Source organism: Artemia sp. Qi Xiang Cuo, chromosome 8 (assembly GCF_049724085.1).
Source record: "Artemia sp. Qi Xiang Cuo chromosome 8, ASM4972408v1, whole genome shotgun sequence".
Classification (NCBI taxonomy): Eukaryota; Metazoa; Arthropoda; class Branchiopoda; order Anostraca; family Artemiidae; genus Artemia; species Artemia sp. Qi Xiang Cuo.
This window is the reverse complement of record NC_142801.1, coordinates 24,482,410-24,505,549: the sequence shown is the minus strand read 5'-3', so window position 1 is coordinate 24,505,549 and position 23,140 is coordinate 24,482,410. Positions and strand designations below refer to the sequence as shown.

The window sequence follows — 23,140 nt, the reverse complement described above, 5'->3', positions numbered from 1 at the left end:
AATTGCTTCTCTTACAACAACATTCTGCACTCAAATTATTTCGCCAGCAGTAATGAGACAAAAATACCCGATCGTGGGTCTGATACAAAACACGGACAATTGTTGAAAAGACCTGTTGAAGGAAATGGCTCTCATACACGAAAGAATATATCTGCAACGCATAACAGCTCCCTATTTTATAAAATGGTACAAGCTCGCTCAATCCAGGTTTTCAGACCAAGATAGGCTCAAGGATATACGCAACCCGCTAAGATGGAAGGACCTCAGCCCTGAAAATAAGTTCACCTGTAGAAATAAACTGTGGGCGAACTACAATGGGACTTCCATTATAAGGAGCTTTTTTTATGAAAAAATACACCAGGCATATAAACTATAATGCTGAAAAGATCACTCTGAAGATCTAAACATAAACTTCAAACCTTTTTAGCAATGCTGGAATTTTTTTTTATTAAATATTAAAGCCCTGCATTAATTGGTGTAATAAGGATCATAAGGATTCTACACCTTAAGATACTCATACACAAATTACGGAGAGGAGATTTCGCCTTGTCTTCACTCATAAACAAGACAATTAAGAGGAAAATGCCCTTAAATATTTTATAAAAATATAAATATTTCACCTCTTCTTCCGAAACAATAGTCATTCCGAGCCTTAACTCAGTCTTGATTGGTGTAATAAGGGCCATAAGGATTCTACCCCTTAGGAAGTTCTTACGCATATTGTGAAGAGGAGATTTCGCCTGGTCTAAGTTTGTGCATACGATGACTATAAAAGACCAAACCTTCAGTCTCCTTTTTAGTACATGCAAGAGATGATATCTTTTCTCCTTTCAAGCCAATATTCCGAGGCTATGAACGAATATTTCTTTCTCACATTTATTCAATAATTATAGCAAGGCATAAAAGAATGTTGCATTTAACTACAAACACCTACTCTTACTCCTCGGCAAAATTCACGTAGCTTTTGGCAACACGACAGACTATTAGCCAAGTCCTAGAGTGTATTGAAAACATGTTGCCAGGTTTTATCCTAATTCTTCTATAAACAAATCTACGTTAAGGAAAAAAAAGAAGAGCTAAAAGAAAAAAACTTCCTTTGCTGACGAAGATCAATCGAACTTTCCACACGGTGGGAAAATCTATTTCTGACCGAAGTGAATTACTCTTCTGAAAGCATTCATTAAGCTACTAGAAAAAAAATAATGGGAAGCTTATTTACGCCTGTTCTAAAAGAGAATAAATCAACAAAGAAAGATTTGGCAAGAAAAAAAAAATTAAAGTCCCATTTTCGAGACTTGGTAGAAAGAAAAAAACATTAGCAACACAGTTGCAAAAGAATATTGACCCCCTTAGGTAAACACATCAACACGAAATCGTGTTGATTTCTTGACTATTCAACTATGCTAGTTCAAAAGACATTATGTGTCGCGTTTTTTAAAGCAGATACCCTCATACCGAACAAGTTCTATCAATTTGTTAAGTCTATATTATCCTATGCTAAGTCTATATAAGTTAAGTCGATTAGTCAAGTCGATGATATTTATGTCTCTGGATAGGTCAATATTCAATCTATTATCTTCGGATTAAGTATATATCAATTTTTTGGCCCTGTCAATTTGGTAAGTCTTTTTGTTATTCTGTATTCTCTTGTCTTATCTGGTCCTAAAATCATATTGCAGTTTCTACTTTGTTTTTGCTCAAAATATGGTATTTTCTCTTTCCTCGTGTACGGAAAGTAAATGGGCTACTTGATATAGAAAACATGTTTGCCGCATTTAAAAAAAGGGAAAAATCCTGAATCAACAACGGGTAAATTATCGTTAAAAGTAACCTAATTTTTGTTTTTATTTTGTCTGCTTCCATATAAAAATATCCGGTCTAACAATTTGCTTTTTGAATTACCAAGTCGAATTTTTATACGGGTATATAATAATCTTGTCGTTTATATTTATTATTATTTTTTGTCATTTTGCCAGAATTCAAATTTTAAATTTAATGAGGAAAATATAGTTCCAATTTTCACCGCTATAGGCGCTGTTATTTGTAATACATACTTTAAGCTAGTATTAGCTGGACTAAAAGTAATCTATATTCCCCATATGCTTAGGCTTCAATTGGGGGGCTTTTGTCCCCTAGGTTCCTTCCCCCATTAAATTTTGAAAATGACCTTTTTAACGAAAAAACCATAAAACTGCCCGTCCTCATATAATTGCAAGTTTCATTTTGTTGTGCCTTTCTTTTTTTAATGCAAAAAATCCTCTCCCCTACATTTTTGTGAATTGGCGCCCCTGTATCGAATTTCCGAACCGTTAACAATTTTAAACAGTGTGTTTTAGCTTCGGATATTCGATTGAACCTAAAAAAACGAGGCACAGGTGAACAAGTTGCAAGATTGACATCATCTTCTTCCCCGAAGGTTAACAAGATACTGTAGCCACAGTTTTTACTGTAGCCATAGCCATAGTTGTACATAGTTTTTTACAGCACAGCTTTACTGTAGAAAAGTTTCTGAAATAATATTTTACCTTAGTTCTCTGCTGCATGTTTTTCTCTTTTTTTTTTTTTAGAGATAATCTGTTGATGAATTTGAAACAAAAATACTGTTAAGTTTATCGTTAGGAGTCCTTAACTAGGCAGTTTAAGTATTATTTTTGAAAATAGCATTAATGTGCCTGCGCCAAATTAATTTTTTTAATCTTGAACACACACTTTAAACTTGAGAAAAAACTCTCTCCTCCCAATTTATGACATGAGATCTTAAAGTTAAAACAAATTATTTAAACCATAGAAACTTTTTCAGAATTGTATAAAAATGATTCATTTTCCTTGTTGATCGACAGTTTATCATTCATCCTAGGGCAGAACTTAGGTAGATAGGCATAGAGTAAGGGTAATTCCAATAGTCTATTAGTTCTGTGAGTCATTTGAAGGCAATTGGAGACCCAAACTAAAATATTTTCTAATATTTAAGACTGACCTTGTCCACAGGACTTGCAGACGATTGGGCAACTGAGATTGATCATATTATACGAACTTTATCTACTGGGAATCCCATATTTACATTTTTCTGGATATATTGGAGGGATTTCTGAGTATCCACAGTATTTTCTTTGCAAAATTTTATATCGAAGGTAGTATATAGGCTTCCTGGAAGACAATATTACCAAACAAGTAAACGCAGCAGTGGTTCACTGCGTCTCGATTGTCATTTATTTATTAGAGCCGACAGAAATGCATGCGAGCCGAAAATGGCTCACGAGAAGGAGAAAGCCGCACCAAAAAATAATAAAAGAAAACTTTACTAGACTCTTGGTTAATGTACGAAGAAGACGAGGTAATTTACAATCCCCTTGTTCAAGGTGAAAGATAAAAAATAGTGCTCAAGAGAAAGAAGGAAACGCATAGAAAGATAGCAAGCATACTTCTGAGAATTGTTGACAACAGGAGTTAACCATAACAGAAACCACTACCCTATAGGCAGACTCAACCCACTACATGGACATTCTTATAAAAATGTATGGAGGGGTAGGCCGACTAGAGAGGAGTGGGTCTAGGCATTTAAATTGTTTATAAGCCCCAAGAGTCCCTAGATAGATAGCATCCCAGCTGACCTGCTGAAATCTCTGCCTGAGTCAGCCATAGACGAGCTCCATGAACTCATTCTGGATGACTGAGGCAACGAATGTACTCCCGCTGAGTAAAAAGCAACAGTAATTGTTCTTATTTTCAAAAAAAGGAAACCGGATTGAATATATAGACTACTGAGGCACCTCATTTCAATTGCTGCCGAACTATCCGCAAGTATGGTTAAAAATATGCGTCAAGACGCTAGAAACTTCCGAGAACGATCCAGCCAAGTACTATTTAAGCCGAGCTTGGGATGCTGTGATGAAATCTTTAGTCTATAGCAGATCCTAGAAAACCGTTTCAAACACAAAGAAGAGGTAACCCAAATCTTCGTTGGATTAGTTATTGCCTTAGATTATGTTCTTTGAGACTCCATACGGATTGCTAAGAGTCAGAAGAGCGCTTCTATAAAGATCACCAGATTGTTAAAGGCATTCTAAGAGAGAGCCTTGGCCCAAGTTAGAGCCGACATTAAACTTACGAATCTAGTACTCAGTGAGGACACTTGAACCTCTCTATAGTTTTCTCTCCATGGATCTCAGCCCAAAACGAGTAACAAGATCTCACCTTTATTTGAAGCCAACACTTTTTACATGCCCTTCCCCGTCTGTTTCTTGACTATAGTTAAGCTAATGATTTACCCTGTCTCCACAGGTTAGTCCGCATTAGACTCTTGCTTGATCTCGTCATAAATGAGGAAACATTATCAGCATGTAAAAGTGAAACTTTCAATCAGTTGGTCTTGGGAACTTAAGCTCCAATTAGTAAGTTTACTATGATGCTTCGACAAAACAGGGAAAGAGATTAATTGCTTACAAAGCAAACAGAAAGACCAGATTTTGTCTCTGTGAATTGGTCTTTTGCTAAGATCTCATTTCTATCTCCGGATTATTCTCTTTCGGAGACTCTACTAAGATAGTGCATTTCAGATGTCAAATGATTAGTTTTTAGATAGGTGTGATTAATTATCCCCTATCTCATCTAAGGGTGTTAACAAAGCAGAATCAATTGAGACAGGCACGTACCTAAGAGAGAAGCCTTTGGGTTCGTGCCCCGTCCCCCTTGCCTTATCGAGATAATTATGATTTTTACAATAATCTCTTATATATTTCGTATAATTTGCCTAGTTATTGCAGTTTTTCGAATCTGACCCCAAAACGAGCACCTTCCGAGCCCTTCTTTTCCGCCACTACTTATGTTCTTCAAATTCATTTCATTATTCAGCCTAAATATTTTTCACATTTTTGCTTAGGTTTTGCCATTTAATTTTAACATAAAATAATGTATTAGAATGTACGTTATAATTATTCTTGTCGGCTCATCTTTTGGCTTGTTTTATGAGAGCCTTTTTATGGGATGGGATGAAATAAAAAGGGATGACTTTTCCAAAAAAATATTCCACAAAACTAGTTGTTTTTCCACTTCAGTTTTTATCGTAAGTTTGATATTTATCAACTTGTTCCTTAAATTTACAACTATTTAAACAAACTATACGAAGTATATACATATGGAAGGAAGCAATATAAAAAGAAAATATCATCACCGACAATAACAAAGGGTTGTCAATTCACAAAATTGTGTAAACTGTGGTGCCTGCCGAGTTTGATAAAAGTATGCTAAGCCTGGAAAAGGAGGTAAGATGTGGTGAATGTGTACGTCGCATGGTACGAAGCGAGCCACTCATGGTGAAAGAGGAGACGCCCCGAAATGTACATCAGGTAGTGAGTAGTGGACAGCCTCTCTGGTACCAGTCCAAGCTTAGCATTGGGATTATACAAAGGGAAAGGGTAGATTATTTTGGAGGTCCGTGGTAAAATCTGTGCTTTAATTTCATTGGCCAAGTCTATGACGCATTTTCACAAGCAAATTACATTCAAAACGTGATTGGTTCTTCTATGTTTGCGTATGAAATACTATGCCAATAAAAAGATAGAAAATTCAAATTCTATCTGTTTGATTTTCTGAGTGAAATATTAAGCCAATAAAAAGGATGAAAAAGTTTTGAGTCGTAAATTATTTTGCAAGTATTCCGTTTGTTTCTCAGTGATTGCATTCGAGAAAAAATATCACCAGTGACTAAGATAACGTTTAAGAACGGGACCAATGGCGAAAAGAGAAATACTTTGTATTTATAGATGGAATTTTCGGTTAGACTCCTATAAGGAATATCTCCTTAAGATCATTCTTAAATGTTTATGATAAGATGAATTCAAATTCAGCTAGAAATCACATCGTCTTTTCTTCTTGTAAAATCCAAAATCACAGTAATATCTTTTTACAACAAAAATTTTCAAAAGTGTATTAGTGATTCCCTGTTGTTTAATGGTGTGAAGCAGATTCCTTCGCAGAGTGTAGGGGGCACCATGAAGCGCCTATTGTTTGTCAAGATGGGTCTAACTAATATTAAGGATTCAGACATAGTTAGTGTTCAGCAAAGTATAATCACCTACGGAAAAAGTACTGACAAAACCTATCCTCTCCACACAAAAAATGTGACCCTTTGTATACCTATGCGAACCTGGCAACTAAAAACCGTAGTTACACAATTCATCCCGTTCACTCGTCGCCTGAATCACGCTCTAGCATAATTATTGGCCGGAGCAAAGTACTCTGACTCGGAGCGATTAAGTAGTACAACATTTTGCGTCTAGAGGCGCTGAGGTACGCGGGGTCACTTTTGGAGAGTTTTGTCAATACTTGTTCCGTAGGTGATTATACTTTAGTGTTCAGCGATTTAGAGTTGGAACAAATGATGCTCAAAGACCAGATAAAGTTGCCCCTGCTCTCATCCAGTTTCGATCAAAAGAAATAGCTCGCCATGTGTTTAAGGCAAAGAAGCAGCTTAGTGGCTCAGGCTTATTTGCAGCTGAGAGCCTTATAAAACGTAAGCGCAATCTTCTGAATACTTCATGAAATAAGTCTGGAAGTCGCTGCGTGCGGTCTGATCAAGGCCGTATTTTTGTGCATGAAACTAACACTACTCGAACTAAGCATGTCTGGTCTTTTGATGACCTTTAATAGTTTTTTATATATATATATATATATTTCTGTTATTTTTTTGTTATTTTTCTTTATTTTTTCTCTTTCTCTTTTTTTCAAGCGCTATTTCTTGTTTTTTTTTATATTAAAAATGACAATGTATGATCAAGACCGATATTTTATTCACAATTATTTATCTAAAGGTATTGCTGGCGATGAGTATATACTTATTGTTGAGGTAAATCCTCTCAGAGAGAATGATTCTATTTGGTTGCCGTACATTCACGATGTATAAAGTGACATTTGTTCCATGATAAATTTTGGTATACATCCTCCTCTCTGATGGATTTAAAACTAGATAAGATAATAAAAAAAAAAGAAAAAAAGAAAAAAAATGAGCGATTGCAACGGACCGGAATGCAGAACCGGAATGCTGGACCGCAGGGTCTTTGCAGTCTTCAGCAACATTGTTTTACCGTCGTGTCAACTACCTTGTTTTTATCGTTACAAAATTAACATCTTTTGAAAAAAAGTCTATAATTTCATATATATAGAAGAAAATCCCCATGAAAGTAAAGACAGACATATTTTACGTGAATTAAAATTTATTTAACATACTAAATATAGATTAATGTAAATATAAACGTAAAATTCTAGATTAGAATATTTCTACCAGCTTTTGCGTTAGTGTAACTAACGCTATTCTGATACACTATTCTTCAAAACGGAAAATAGAAGTCCAGGTTTCTGTCACGATAAAATTACTAAGTAAGATAAACGTAAATAGAATTTGAAGTCTACTTGTACAAACAAATATATATTACACTTTATTTATAAAATTACATGTTTGAGATTTAAATATTAGATGTGAAATACTAGATGGTATTTTTATTTTCAGAAGCTTTAATTATCTATTTCTTTTGACCCCTTTATTTCTTCAAAATAGATATCTAAAAGTAGAGTCTGAAAAAGCAAAAGGACATTCAACACACTTTGTCTAATAGGAACAACCAGGATTTCACTTAGCAGGAGGGTGAGTCAAATACAGATAGAAGAGTCGTTATGCGTAGGCATCCTTCGAACAATAAACTTTAAATTGGAACCTAAGTTGCAATAAGAAGAAAGGAAAAGCGAGAGTTAACAAACTCTCCAATGGTTTAAATGTTTATAAAAGTGACATGAAGAACGGGAAAATGTCCCAGAAGATCGGTTTCAAGTTAGAACTTTAGGACAAGGAAAATAAGGCGGACACGCCTTATAGCACGGACATGTTCTCTAAAACACAGCGATAAAAACGTGAAAAAAGGAAACACAGGAAAAAAAGGAAAAAACGTGAAACACAGCGATAAAAACGTAAAAAACGCACGGACATGTTCTCTAAAACCAAAACGTGATACATCACAGAAGTTTGAATTTCGTAGGTTCAGCATTCAAATTCAAAGAAATTCCAAAGAAAGAATAAACAGGGAAAGAAGCCAATGTGACTAATATAGACAATGTTGAGGAAAGCGTAAAATCAATGATTTTCAAGTAAGGAAGGGGGCAGAGTGGGTAATCCCCTTCTAAATTTTGAAAAGTACCTTGTTTCCTATTTTCACTAAGAATGCATTTTCCTAGTATTTTCAAAGAAAAATTAAAACAATAATACTGAACCCCTAGATCTTGACATATAAATTTTACCCCCCTCAATATTTTTATTTATTGGGGTCCCTATAAGCGCTTAGTTGTAACTTTAAAGATATTTTTTTTTTATCTCAGATATGTTTAAAGATAGTTTTTGCATTAGCAGTATAGATGACAGCACGGTAGCAAGTATTTCTCATACCCATATTATAGCCCAAAATATTTTTGAATGTTTAATTTTAACTAGAGTGGGTGTTGATGAAACTTTACAAATTGCCCATGCTTATTCACATTATGTAGCACCATTTGCATCCTTCCTACCACAGAAACTACTCAAGATTATTGCATTAACTCACGTTCAGCAACCACCAGAATTTTGATTTGAGGAATAAAACAAGGTAAAAAATTTAAAGGGCTGGGCTGACATCAATGGAAAGTACAAATCATGGAATAGTCCCTTTGTAAGAGTATCACTTAAAACAGAATAAAAGCCAAAAGTAGTTTTTATCAGATTTAGGATGGCTGTAACGTGGGAGTCTTATTAAAACTTCACTCCTTAGTTAAAAAATCGATAAAACAACCTAGTTCTTACCATGTAACCTCACTCCATTTATTCTTGTTGTGAAAGCGCTTTGAAATTTGGCTTTGTTTACCTCGTTAAACTCAGCTTCAAAGGTCAATTTTTTCCATTCTCTAGTCTAGTCTATGAAACAATGACACTTCATGCATGCAAAGGTCCTTACGTTAGACTTTTTCCATTCATTTTCAACATGCCTTGTTTTTATTAAAATTGGGGGAAAATTTCCGCTGTCGTTATTAAACAATATGGCAGAAAACGTGAAAAAAGAGGATAGAAAACGGTCAAAATTGAATATAATAAAATTAAAAATTTGATTTTTTGTTGAGTGTAATTTAAAATTTAAAATAATTAATACATTTTAATAAACTAAGAATAAAAATTAGAGATGTTTAAACTAATAAAAAGAAATTCAGCTTAAAATATATAACGAAATCATGAATGAAACTCGGATTAAATTGAAGGCACCTATAAAAAAAAACTTTTAGTGAAGTTATGCTGATAAGAAAAATGCAACATTTAGGTCGCTTTATCAGTTGTTTTTTTTTAGGGGTGAAACTTCAAAATTACCTAGGTCTCCAGTCTTGAGGTATCAAAACTGATTTGCTACAAGAAGATTAACTTAGAGATTTACCGAAAATACAATAGTTAAAGGCACGTGAATAAAAAAAAATAAAGGCTCATAAAGTCTCGTCGAATATTTTTTATATGTTTCGTCAAAATACAAAGAAAAAACTCAAAAAGTAGACTGTTTTCTTTTAAAGAAAACTGTTTTCTTTTAAAGAAAACTGTTTTCTTTTTGTATGAGAATTCTGCATACTTTTTTTTGTTATTGTTTGCCCTTTATTTTTTTTTTATTAAGCTAAAAAAAAAACTATACCTCAAACCATATTCCATTTGCAGATTTTAATAATTTCCAGATTTATTTGTTCTGTATATGATAAAATCTAAAGTTACACGCGTAGAAGTTCAAAGAGTTACTGACCAAAATGATTTTCTTTTCAAATTCAGTATTCAAGGCCTTTACTGAAGAGACTTGAATATTTGCTTTAACACTGGATTAAGTGTTTGACACTTTTGTGTCAAACACTTAATCGTTTGACAGGAATTCAAAACTACTAGTACCACTAACAATGTGATGTTACCCTGGAGCACTATGGATATTAAATGAAAGCTTAATCTTACCATTTTTAAAGATTGAATACAAGTTTAAGTTGCTGGTAAAATTTAGAACTGATGCATCCGGAAGCAGAAAATTTCTTATGACTAAAAATTAAACTGGCGATTAAAGATATTAAAGATTCAAAATTCAAGATTCAAGGCGATTAAAGATTTAAGGGCTTTACTGAAGAGACCTGCATATTTGCTTTAACACTCGATTAAGCGTTGGACACTTTTAACTAGCAGGGATTCAAAACTACAAGCACCACTAACAATGTGATGTTACCCTGGAGCACTATGGATATTACATGAAAGCTTAATTTTACCGTTTTTAAAGCTTGAATACCAGTTTAAGCTGCAGATAAAATTAAAAACTGATGTATCCGGAAGCAGAAAATTTTCTTATGACTAAAAATTACGCTGGCTATTAAAGATTAACTAAAAACGATTTTTTCACAAAATAAGTTTTTCAAAGAAAAGTAAAGAGCTCTATTAAATAAAAAATGAGCAGAAATATAATCAAATAATCTACCAAGCGTGAAACTACCACAAGTCAGCATCGATAAATTAATGAAGCCCAAACCGAACAGAAGTTACAATAAATAACCAGGTCAAACTCAAAACAAGCAGAAATTAACATGAGTAGGGCTCAAAACCCCTATGCCTTCCCAAGGTTAGAACATAATTTGCACTTTACTGAAAAAATATAAATGTTTTTACTTTCATAACTTTCATAAATCAAATAATATTAACATTTTGATTACTAAATATTAGTATATGTATATTAAACTGACAATACACATTCATTTGTATTTTTCAACATCACTATCTATAGCTAAAGCAACATCACTGTCTATAAAAACCTTATATAACCCCAGGGCATAACTTACAACCCTTGCCCCGAGGGCTCTGAGCGCTTTGAGGCTATCATTCTCAAAGACATAATTTCTAAAACTTTTGAATACGTTGAGTAAAATGGCTATCTAAAAATTTTGATTGGACGTGTTTGGGGGAAAGGTAGGCATGAGAGGGGGGTTAGTTGCCCCCAAATTGCTTTCAATGGTTAAAAATGGCCCTAGCCCTTTGAATTTCCAATCGAATTAGCGCTTTTTCAAGTTTCTACGAAAGTTTCTGTCATCCTCAAAGACATAATTTCCGGACCCTTCAACTACTTTGAACAAAATAACAATCTCAAAATTTTGAAAAAAATGAGAGATTGCAAATAAGTTTGCTTAAAACATGGACCGGAATGCAGAACCCTCCCCCTGGTTTTTACTTTGAAATTTTTCATAGAAACTAAATAAAATCCATGCGCTTGCAATGAATGAAATCCGAATGTTCTGTAATAGGGTGCGAAGCTGGATCGCAGGGTCTTTGCAGTCTTCTGCAACATTGTTTTACCGTCATTTCAACTACCTTGTTTTCATCATTACAAATCATTACTTCATTAGATCTTTTGAACAAAAGTCTGTATTTCCTATATATATATATAGAAGAAAATCCCCATGAAAGTAAAGGTAGACATAATTTATGTGAATTAGAATTTATTTAACATACTAAATATAGATAAATATAAACATAAAATTCTAGATTAAAAGATTTTTACTAAGTAAGTAAAATAAATGTATATAGAATTTGAAGTCTACTTATACAAACAAATATAAATTACATTTTATTTATAAAATTAAATGTTTGAGATTTAAATATTGGATGTGAAATTCCCTTTTGAATTTCCAAAAAAAAGACGTGTTTGGATAAATGGTGGGCGTGGAAGGGGTGTTAGTTGCCTTCCAATCACTTTCGACTATTAAAAAGGGCCCTAACCATTTCAATTTCCAATTTAAACGAGCCCTTTTTGAAGTTTCTACGACAGCGCTTTCTATATAAACATTATATGCCCCCAGGGCAAAACTTACAACCCTTGCCAGGAGGGCTGTGGGGGAGTGTCCCCCTCAAAAACATAATTTCTATTTGGAAATAAACTACACTGTACAAAATGGCTATCTCAAAATTTTGATTGGATGTGTTTGGGGAGATGGTGGGCGTGGAAGGGGTGTTAGTTGCCTTCCAATCGGTTTCGACTATTAAAAAGGGCACACGCCGATCCAACTTCCAATCGAATGAGCCCTTTTCCAAGTTTCTACGACAACTCCTTCGATACGAAGTGCCCTGGCATAAAGGAAAATATAATAATACATTGTGCCAACATCGTTCTTTACCGCGCTGCCTATGATAGCTAGTATTTGCTGATGAAGACCTGTACGCAGAATTATCTTTTTTTGGGGGGGGGGGAAGAATAGTAAAAAATAAATTTTATGCGATAATTTTACTAATTTGCCAGAACATTTAAAAAATAAGGACTTTGGAAGGCACAAAAAGAGACGTAAAACAAGCCTAACCTTATTTTCTTTTTATTAAACTTGATTACCAATTCAAGGTGTACGTCCATTTTTTTTGGGGGGGGGGAGTGAAATTGTAACAAAATTATTTGAAAAATCTAACAATTTTCCCAGGAATTAAATAAAAATTAGGACTTTGGTAGGCACTATAAATAAGATGCAATACAAACTTAATTATTTTTTTATTTGTTTTAAGCTGGTATTTTTGCAGGGGAGCGGGTTTGGGGAATGTTTGGACCTTTGGCCTCTTTTGTTTCAGAAAAATGCCTTTTTATAAATTTAACTTCATTTATGTTGAATATCTAAACCCCCAGGAAAGCTTTTATTACGATGTCTGAAGAATCCACTAATTAGCGAGTGGTTGAAAAAGCCAGTTGAGCGATGACTCTACAGCTTAAATTTAGAGCTTGAAAAGCTTCAAAGGATGCTGGGAGACTAATTTGATTCGGCCATTCATCGCCTTTGGTCAGAGGTGTGCGCGCAAGCGCGCGTCTTAAAGTGTATTCGTGAAGTGTAAAATTTTTGTCTTTAGTTCCGTTTTGAGTTCTTTTGTACCGTGTCTTGAATACAGTAAGATTTTTTATACTATATACTCTCTTAACTTTTAAGCCTAGGTCGAGTCTAAAGAGATAGTTAGAAATATTACTGGTAACCCTTGGCCTTAAAAGTGGCCCCTGGGACTATTCGATCACGCTAGTAGACACGGAACCGTTGGAGTAACCGCGGAAATCCCACTATTTTGGGCCGACAAGGGATTCTCCCCCTCCAGTAAGTGGCATAGCAACCTCTTTGTGCAATTTTTTGCGTCAAAAAGTGGTGACCCCGTCTCACCCTCCTCCAATAGGGAATTATAAAAAAAATTTAATAATTTAAATAATTTGTCCGAAAATTCAAAGAAACTAGGACTTTGGTAAGCACTGAAAATATGACGCAAAACAAACTTAATCCTTTCTTCTTAATTTAAGCTTGGATACCTGTTAAAGATGTAAATTTTTTTGAACCTGATGTCTTCTGTAACCAGGCATTTTTTATGAGGAAAATAATTTTGCGCTTTAAGATTAGCTAGTATTTGCAATTAGGCAGGTATGTACTTTTTTTAGGGGTGGGGGGGGTAACAAACAAGCAAGTTTCATTTTATGATTTTAATAATTTGTCCAGAAAAAAAATTTAGATTTCGTAGGCACAAAACAAAAGATTTACAAAAGGTTTTTTTTTAGTTTGGATACAAGTTAAAGGTTTATGTTGATTTTGAACTGATGTTTTCTGTAAGCTATCATACTATTTTAAAACTGAATTTAGGTCGGCATTTTAAGAATATTAAATAATAAAAAAACAAGTTTTTGTAACTGAAAGTAAGAAGCGACGTTAAAACTTAGAACGAACAGAAATTATCCCGTATATGAAAGGGGCTATCCTCTCCTTAACGCCTTGCTCTTTAAGCTAAAATTTTTTATTGTTTAAAGAAATAGAGTTGTAAGACAGAGTCAAACTTTACCGTAAAGTGCGAGGCGTTGAGGAGGGAACAGCCCCTTTCATATACGGAATAATTTCTGTTCGTTTTAACTTACGTAACGAACTTGTATATTCATATATTTTTAATATATTTAACATATATACGTATATTAGGGGGTTCGCCCCCTAGTCAATACCTTGCTTTTTAAGCTAAAGTTCGAATTTTATTCCCATTCTTTAAAATGACCGCTTAATCACAAAGGTCGTTAAATCGAATAAATAGCTCTTATGAAAGTACTAAAAAATCTTTGGCTTGAAGAGCGAGGTATTGACTAGGGGGTGAACTAAATCGTATAAGTAATATTTTATGCTCGCATTAAGTTTTGATGTTGCTGCTTGCTTTCAGTTGAAAAACTTGTTTTTTTATTTAATTTCTGATCTTTTTTTAAATAATGCGGCGAAATCCGGCGTCCTCTTCATAGCAATGTCCCTTCCCCCATGAAAACTTCCTTCATAGAAATGTCCTCCCACAAAACCCCTGACCCACCCACCCCCCCACTACCAGAATTAATTCTCCCTGAGAACGTCTGTATACTTCCCAATAACCAATACTATATGTTGACATTGGGTAAAGTTCACAACTTTCAGCCCTCCCTCCGAGGATTTCGGTGAATTAAGTCATCCTAAAAGACATATTTATCATATTTTCGACCATGCTGAACAAAATGTCTATCTAAAAATTTTGATCGGGTGACTTTGGGAAAAAATGAGCGTGGGAGGGACCCTAGTTGCCCTTAATTCTTTTGGTCACTTAAAAAGGGCACTAGAACTTACAATTTCAGTTCCAATGAGACCTCCCACGATATTCTAGGACCACTGGGTCGATACGATCACCCCTGGGGTAAAAAAATAAAAAATAAACACGCATCCGTGATCTTTCCTCTGGCAAAAAAATGCAAAATTTCACATTTTTGTAGATATGAGATTGAAACCTCTACAGTAGGGTTTTCTGATACGCTGAATATGATGGTGTGATCTTCATTAAGGTTCTATAATCTTTAGGGGTTCTTTCCCCCTTTTTTCGAAAATCAGCCAAATTTTCTCAGGCAAGTAACTTTTGATGGGAGGAACTAAACTTGAAGAAACTTATATATTTGAAATCATCATTAAAATTTGATTCTTTTGATGTATCTATTGGTATCAAAATCCCGTTTTCTAGAGTTTCAGTAACCATTGAGCCGGGTCGCTCCTTACTTACAGTTCGTTACCACGAACTGTTTGATCTAATGTTTGCTGAATTATTTTATAACTGAATTTAGGTCGGCACTTTAAGACTAGCTAATGTTTGCTGAATTAACTTTAACTAACACTAACTTCGGTACTTTAACTAGAAGGAACTAAAACTACTAGAACAACTGCTAGTGCACAGTTAATTAATTAATTAAAGTTTAATTTTTCCTGGAAGTCAGTTAAAGATGTAAGTTTGTTTGGAGTCTTTTTTTCTGAAAATGTCTTATTTTTTACAACTATTTTTAATTGCTTATAAAAAAAAAAGTTAGGTCTAGGGTAGAATCAGACTCGCATGCTTGTTCAGAAAAACTACATAAATACGCATGCGTTGCTAAACGGTAATTTTTTCCTCAGGGGCAGTAAAAAGCAAAAGTAGGAAAAGAGATAACATAAAACGTAAAAGTGATAATTTTATTTAGACTTTATATTACCTTACGATTTTGCTTGGTAACATTAGATGACATTGATTTTTTATTATTATTTTTAAAGAAGACATTGAGTTTCCTTTCAGTTTCCCAAAAACATTGAAGGAAACTATAAAGTTTTATTTAAGAAGCAGCCTGCAGTTGAAGGTAGGGAAAAGGATCTAAGTAATTTTTCTTCAACAAGAATTTTTTTTTATAAAAAAAAAAAACATCCTGACCATAGCTTATCGAGTGGAATTATTTACATTAACCCATTTACTTATAAAGAAAATGTTCTGTTATATTTCAAGATATTATTAATTATTCTATCTTGTTAAAATAACTAGGGGGGCATCGGGTTTGTGGCCCACTCTTCAACATTTAAAGATGTTTTATTTCTCCATTAATCAACTTTCTGCTCAATAACATCACAGGCTACTTATATTAATTATTAATTCATACGAATAAATATAAATGTATGGATAAAACTCCCAAAAGCCTTTTTTCTTTAGTTTCTTTGTCATTTTTCTTCAACAAGAAATTTATTAAAAAAAAGGGGGGGATCATTTCCACTGGCACTTTTACTTATAAAGAAAATGCTCTGTTAAATTTCAAGACATTATTATTATTTTTCTATCTTGTTAAAAGTAAATGAGGGGGGAGAGGGGGAGCAACGGGTTTGAGCCCCACTCTTCAAAATTTAAAGATAGAATAATTTCTCTATTAATCAACTTTCTCTTCAATAACATCAAAGGCTGCATATATTAATTATTGATTCATACATTAATTATTAATAGACATAAATGTATGAATAAGACTCCCAAAAGCATTTTTTTTTAGTTTCTTTGTCATTATGTGTTACAAAGTGTACAATTTTATTCAAACAATCCTTAATAGCTCTATCGAATACCAACATATTATTGGTTGTTTTTATTTCGCTAGGATTGCCTGAGGGAATATCGTGTTTGAACCCCAGCTTTCGAAACGCAAAGATATATTAATCTCTCTATTGGTTCCCTTTTTATTCACCATCGGCACATAGGCTACTACATATAACCATTAATAATTCATATGTGGAGATATAAATGTATGGATAAAACTTCAAAAAGTAGTATCTTTTTTATTTTTTTTTAGTTTCGTTGTCATTATATGCAAAGCGTAAAATTTTGTTAAATTTTTTTTTGTCATTTTTCTAATTTCATACTAATTTCATTTTTTTTAATCTTAAAATTTTATAGTTCGAATTTTCTTTATCTTATAATTTCCTAATTACAAATTCTAACCTATAAAATTGATTTTATTCTAAATCTAATTTTGATATATTATATTCCAAATTTTTTGTTATAGTATATTTTATGTCTAAATTATATTGAAATACAGGTGAGGAAATCTTTGTTTAAAATATTTACTTTTCATACTCCTTTTCGTTTTCCGCTCCCCTATCTTAGTATTAAACTTTCATTTGCGATTTAGCAGAAATAAAACAAAAAATTACATAAAATACAGTTAACGACTCAATAAATACTTCTAATCTAGTATCAAGTTAGGTATTATTAACTAGAAACTAGAATTATGGCAAGAGGCACTTACTAAATTTGCAATCAAGTAATCTAGAGCCGAGTCAGACAGAAGAACAACACTATTGGGACCAGCCAGTCGTTCAGCTAAAGCCCCAAGGACTATGGCTATATTCTTATGTCGCCTATTTTCATGTTTTCCTGGTTTCGGACGCCGCGCGGATAGCCAAAACAATTCGGGCACCCGACCAATTGAATCCTGAATTCAAAAGAAAAAATCGAATTCAACAGTGAAAGCTGTAAAATTTAACAGTAAATCCCATAAACAGTAATAAAATAAATAACTATTAGCCATAGAAAAATTCATATGTACAGTTTTTAGAATAATGGATGAATGAATGAGGGCATTTTATAACCCATCAAAAACATAAGGCATGGGACTGGAGTATGACAAAAAGAAAAAAGACATGCATACAAGTATGTCAAGACATACTGTTTTTAGCCTATAAGAGATAGGCTAGAAACAGTGCAATTAGGATATTATAAGAGGTGGCTAGAGATAGGTAAGCATACAAATACAGTTTGGGAAAATGGTGGGTGTGAGAGGGGGGTTAGTTGTCCTCCAATCACTTTCGACTTTTCAAATGGGCACTAGCCCTTTGAATTTCCAATTGAGTGAGCCCTTTATGAAGTTTCTGCGACAACTCTTTCTGTACAAAACCTTATATGCCCCCAGGGCATAACTTAAACACTTACCCTGAGGACTGTGGGGGGATGTCATCCTCAAAGACCTAATTTCCAGAACTTTCAACTACGTTGAACAAAACGGCTATCTCAAAATTTTGATTGGATTTGTTTGGGGAAATGGTGGGCGTGAGAGGGGTGTTTATCGCCCTCCAATTACTTTCAACTATTAAAAAGGGCACTAGCCCTTTCAATTTCCAATCGAGCGAGCCCTTTTTGAACTTTTTACGACAACACTTTCTATAAAAACCTTATATGCCCCCAGGGCATAACTTGCCCTGACTGACCCTTGCCCTGAGGGCTGTGGGGGGAGTGTCATCCTCAAAGACCTGATTTCCAGAACTTTCAACTACGTTGAACAAAACGGCTATCTCAAAATTTTGATTGGATGTGTTGGAGGAAATGGTGGGCGTGAGAGGGGTGTTTATTGCCCTCCAATTACTTTCGACTATTAAAAAGGGCACTAGCCTTTTCAATTTCCAATCGAGCGAGCCCTTTTTGAAGTTTTTACGACAACACTTTCTATAAAAACCTTATATGCCCCCAGGGCATAACTTGCCCTGACTGACCCTTGCCCTGAGGGCTGTGGGGAGAGTGTCATCCTCAAAGACATAATTTCCAGACTTTTGAACTTCGTTGAACGAAATGCCTATCTCAAGATTTTAATTGGATGTTTTTGGAATAATAGTGGGTGTGAAAGGGGGATTAATTGCCCTGCAATTACTTTCGACTATTAAAAAGGGCACTAGCCCTTTCAATTTCCAATCAACTGAGCCCATTTTGAAGTTTCTACGACAACGCTTTCTCAAAAAAACCTAACTTACAACCCTTGCCCTGAGGGCTGTGGGAGAGTTTCCTCCTCAAAAACATAATTTCCATCTGGAAATCAACTACGTTGAAAAAAAATGGTTATCTCAAAATTTTGATTGGATGTGTTTGGGGAAATGGTGTGCGTGGAAGGTGTGTTAGTTGTCTTCCAATCACTTTCGGGTGTTAAAAAGGGCACAAGCCCTTCCAATTTCCAATCGAATGAGCCTTTTTCGAAGTTTCTACGACAATTCTTTCGATATGAAGTGCCCTGGTCTAAACAAAAAAAAAGTAAAAAAAATAATAATAATATATTGTGCTAACATCGTTCTTTACTTAGGCAGCACTATTGCGCTGCATTTGATTATGTTAGGATTTGTGCAATTTCTGAATAATCGTTCTTTGCTTTAAATTTTTTTCCCATGACCTATGGGCTTTTAGCACAAATAAATTCTATTCTATCCATGTAAAAACAGGAGCAAATATGTTCAAACAAAAAACAATAATGACCGAAACTTTACAAAAAAATGAGCCACTCCAATGGTTGCAAACCTCTTTCGACGACAACTTTACATGAAAACTATCAAGCTGCCCAATAGAGTCTAGGACTCCATAATACTATTTCAATGCGAGATTACGGGACCATAACGGAAGACTTAGGACAAACTTCGTGTAACGGAGCTTTCTAGCTTTCTATTCTATTTCTTATCCCTTTGACTCAGAATAGCTATGAGCAGAGCTAATTACCAAACATAGGGAAGAACAACAGCGTTGTATATTTTCGCGAGGAGCTTTTTGTCATATTCATTTGCGACGGCACTAAGGAAGCATAAGCCGCCCGTTTTTATTTTCGGTTCTAGCAGCCAATAACTTTCTTGTTGAAGATATTGATTCTCTAATAGGTAATCCTAGGTTAATAAGCTCTTGAAATACGGCAACGGATGATCCACCGAGATTCACTGAAGTCGGAGCCAGCTAAGACGAACAGTTAGAAGAACCTAGGATTTCCCAGTGTTCAGATTTAAGAGAATCTTTCTAAATTCACTCGAAATTACATTAAAACTCTCCGCTAAACTAGACATTGACCGACTCAAGTTTAGCAAGTCGTCTGCATAACACAACACTGAAGGGTTAATTGCTTTTACAACGCACGAAATCGGTATGCTATCCTGAACTGGAAGTGTAGCATTATTATACACCGTCGGTGACGTAATTGCACCCTGTTTAATACCTATATACACACGGATATAAACCGGAACGAGTGACCCCTCAATGTTCAGGAACACGTTTAGGCGACAATTCATATAAAATAGCGGGGCGACCAAATCAATTGCAACTTCCCGCCTGATGAGCTCCAACATAGCCTTGAATGAATCAATGAACCGCATTACTAATATCATATGCAGTAACAACCAAATTTTCTCTTTTCCAATAGAATACACTAATACCGAAGGGATCTAAATGCCTGGAAGCACCCAAGCCCCTGCTGGAAACAAAACTGAAAGGAGGGCATCTTACACGTCCTCTGAACATCATGAATAATCAATAGCTTCAAAACTTAGATAATACGCTCAACACCATAATAAAACGATACGAATTACAACTAGGTCTTGATTAACCGTTTTTCAAAGCTGGTGTAGTTACCCCAATACAAAGATTATCAGGCACGACCGCAGAACAAAATATCATATGAAATAAAAAAGCTAAATGCTCAAATAACAAGGCACTACCCAATTTCAAATGTCGTGCACAAGGCCCATCGTATCCAGACGGCAATTTTTTCTTCAGTTTTTTTACTACTGTATATGTTTAACTATACCAGAGGAGACAACATCCCTGCTCGTTTTTGGCGTTGTCGTTCAAATACTTTGGATATCTTTACCAGATTAAACTTCAGCGTTAGTATCAGGGCTCTTTAACTGCTCAGAAAATTGACTAACCTACTCAGATTCAGTAGTAACTCCTGAGCTCGGAACACCAAAAGGACTAGGACGCAGCTTCCATATCAGATTCAGATTTAGAGCAATTTTGTTAGAACTATTAATTTGTACCTCACCCATGTACGGACTTAGTTCACGGTTGAATTTGCGCTTGCAAAATATACAGACCGAATTCACAAGACCGAATCTCGGCCTGCCACACTCGATCCAGATTCTCAGTCAAAAATTCGAGTCAGAGCACGCTTTTTGAAGCAAAGGGTTGGAAGAGCAACCAGATTTTTCAGTTTTTACTCTAAAACCCTTAACAGTCACTGCCAAGGACTCTGCACATTTCAAAGCACAAACAATCTCTGCACAATAGATATTTAACTGAAGACGGATCTCTGGCTCATTAGAACTTGACTTTATCTGGAGGAGGTGAAATGGTACTATTATTTTATTAAGGATCTCGTCACGAACTCGCTGAGACAGTAAGGGTCTGTTTTTTCCCATGTTTTTTGGTTGCACCATTTATGATCATGTTCAACATTGGGACTCTAGATAGGAATAGCTACGAAAATGGGCAAGTGCTCACTGTAAAAACCATACGAATCAACTTTCATTTCAAGATTAGCGGCGCCGGAATATGGCACGTGATCTAAGTTTGTGACAGTAGTGCTAGTAAAAATGTACGAATACGGTTTGTTTTTTCGCAGCAGGGCAACACTTTCTATCCGCCAAATTACAGTTAAAGTCCTTGATTATTAGGCAACGAGCCTTCCTCCGAGAAGACTGCTTGACACACTTAGCGAGAAGTCGAACTGCATTATGAAACTTTCTTTCGGTAGAATGATCTCCATAATTTGTAGGGAAGTAAACATTAATTACGACGAGATCACTCATCCCAATATCAATAAAACAATCCGTAGCCTTGATAATTACACGTGGACGTTTGCAGTTAATCGTTATATCTCCAGAAGGACGGCCGCGCATTTTTCCTCGGGTAGTTGGGGAACTGAATAACAACACCATACAACATATTCAGAAGACTAAACTTATTCTGGGATAAAAAAAAATGCTCTTAGTTTGTGACAACCTGGAAGTAAAGGAAGATTTATTTTGCGAAGAAGAGTTAGAGACAGTACTAAAAGGATAAAAAAAATAATAAAGCCTCATGTGCTGATAGTGCAGTAAATAAGATTATGAAATATGGTGGTTGTTAAGTTATAGATAAATTACTAAAAATTATGAGTAAGGTTTTTGAAAGGGGCAAGTATCCTGCGATTTTTAAAAAACTTAGAAAAAAACTTTATAAAAAAAGTGATAAGAGTAAGGGGGGTAATTATAGAAGCACTAGCTTGGGTTCTGTAGGAAGCATATTGTTTACTATGATGACATTTGTTAGACTTAGAGATTGTGCAGATAAATTCTTAAGAGAAGAACAATTTTGTTTTAGGATGTGAAGAGGGTGCGTCAACTAAGTTTTCACTTTTAGATTAATATTTGAGAGGTGCCTGAAGTATCAGACCCCTTTAGTCATGAGTTTTATAGACTATGAACAAGCGCTTCGCCCTGAGGGTCCTATTTTTGTATGGTACGCCAGATAAGTATATTAAAGTGATTAGTACTATGTAATGAACAATACCGCTGCGGTTATGGTGGAAAATGAGGTTAGTAGCTGATAATGTATTCTATTAGGAGTTAAGCAGGGTTGCGTCCTATCCCCATTTATATGGACCATTTTGATGGAATTTATCCTCAGGAAAATGGCAAAGATTATGGGAGCGCATTGAATCAAATGGGAAGGCAAAACTCTCCTAGACTTACATTATGCTGATGATTTGAATGTCCTAGATAAAATGTTATAAAAATCAATGCTTTTTTTTTAGGTTTTGAGAGTTCAGGGTGCAAGAATACGTTTGAAAATTAATGTTAGGAAGACTATATCTCTTAGACTGGGAATGACAGTGCACTGTCATGACATAGACTGGGAATGACAGAGCAAAATGACAGAGCACTACAAAGAGAAAAAAAAATAAGAAAAGCAAAATATTACTAGCCTATACAACTATGACAACTTGCCCTCAATTCTAGGCTTACACTGAAATACATTTCAGTCGGTAATCACTGTTATTCTTGTTATCATTAATCAACCCAATGGAACAATACTAATAGAAAAATTGTCATGGTTTATGGCCAATTGGTTGAAACGGAAAGAAATATTCTTGTATGAGTTCCGGAAAACGTTTCCAAGAATACCAACAAAAATTGTCAAAGGGACATGCAAAAAAAGAATCTAAACTATAATTACTTCCTTCGAAATGTTTTCTACCTATAACAATCTAATGCTCAACAGAAGAAAAAGAAGAAGCTAATATGGGTCATTATCTATTTTATTCAAAATAAAAGGGAAATGAAAGAGCCAGAAAAACTTGGACCGGAAATGTATTTCAGATGGCTACTGCTACAAACTGACAGCAGAAAAACTTATACCGGAATAGTATTCTAGGTCATTGCTAACAATTAAAAAATAAACTAGGGACGCAATTTGTTCTTGATAAATGCTTTTATGGATACTAAAATCAGAAATAGACTAAACTTAATGGGAATTAGAACTTCCTATGAAATAGGATGAATTATG

The 23,140-nt window shown here is 34.7% G+C and overlaps 1 protein-coding gene across 1 annotated transcript in view; it reads right to left on the bottom strand.

Annotated features, from left to right (window-relative positions):
• The window catches only part of LOC148949264 (RING finger and SPRY domain-containing protein 1-like), a 314,716-nt gene that overhangs the window by 212,877 nt on the left and 78,699 nt on the right, over positions 1 to 23,140 (bottom strand). The window contains exon 4 of the mRNA XM_089092665.1: positions 17,103 to 17,288. Within this exon, the coding sequence (XP_088948791.1) occupies positions 17,103 to 17,288 (186 nt within the window). The remainder of the gene's footprint in view (positions 1 to 17,102; positions 17,289 to 23,140) is intronic.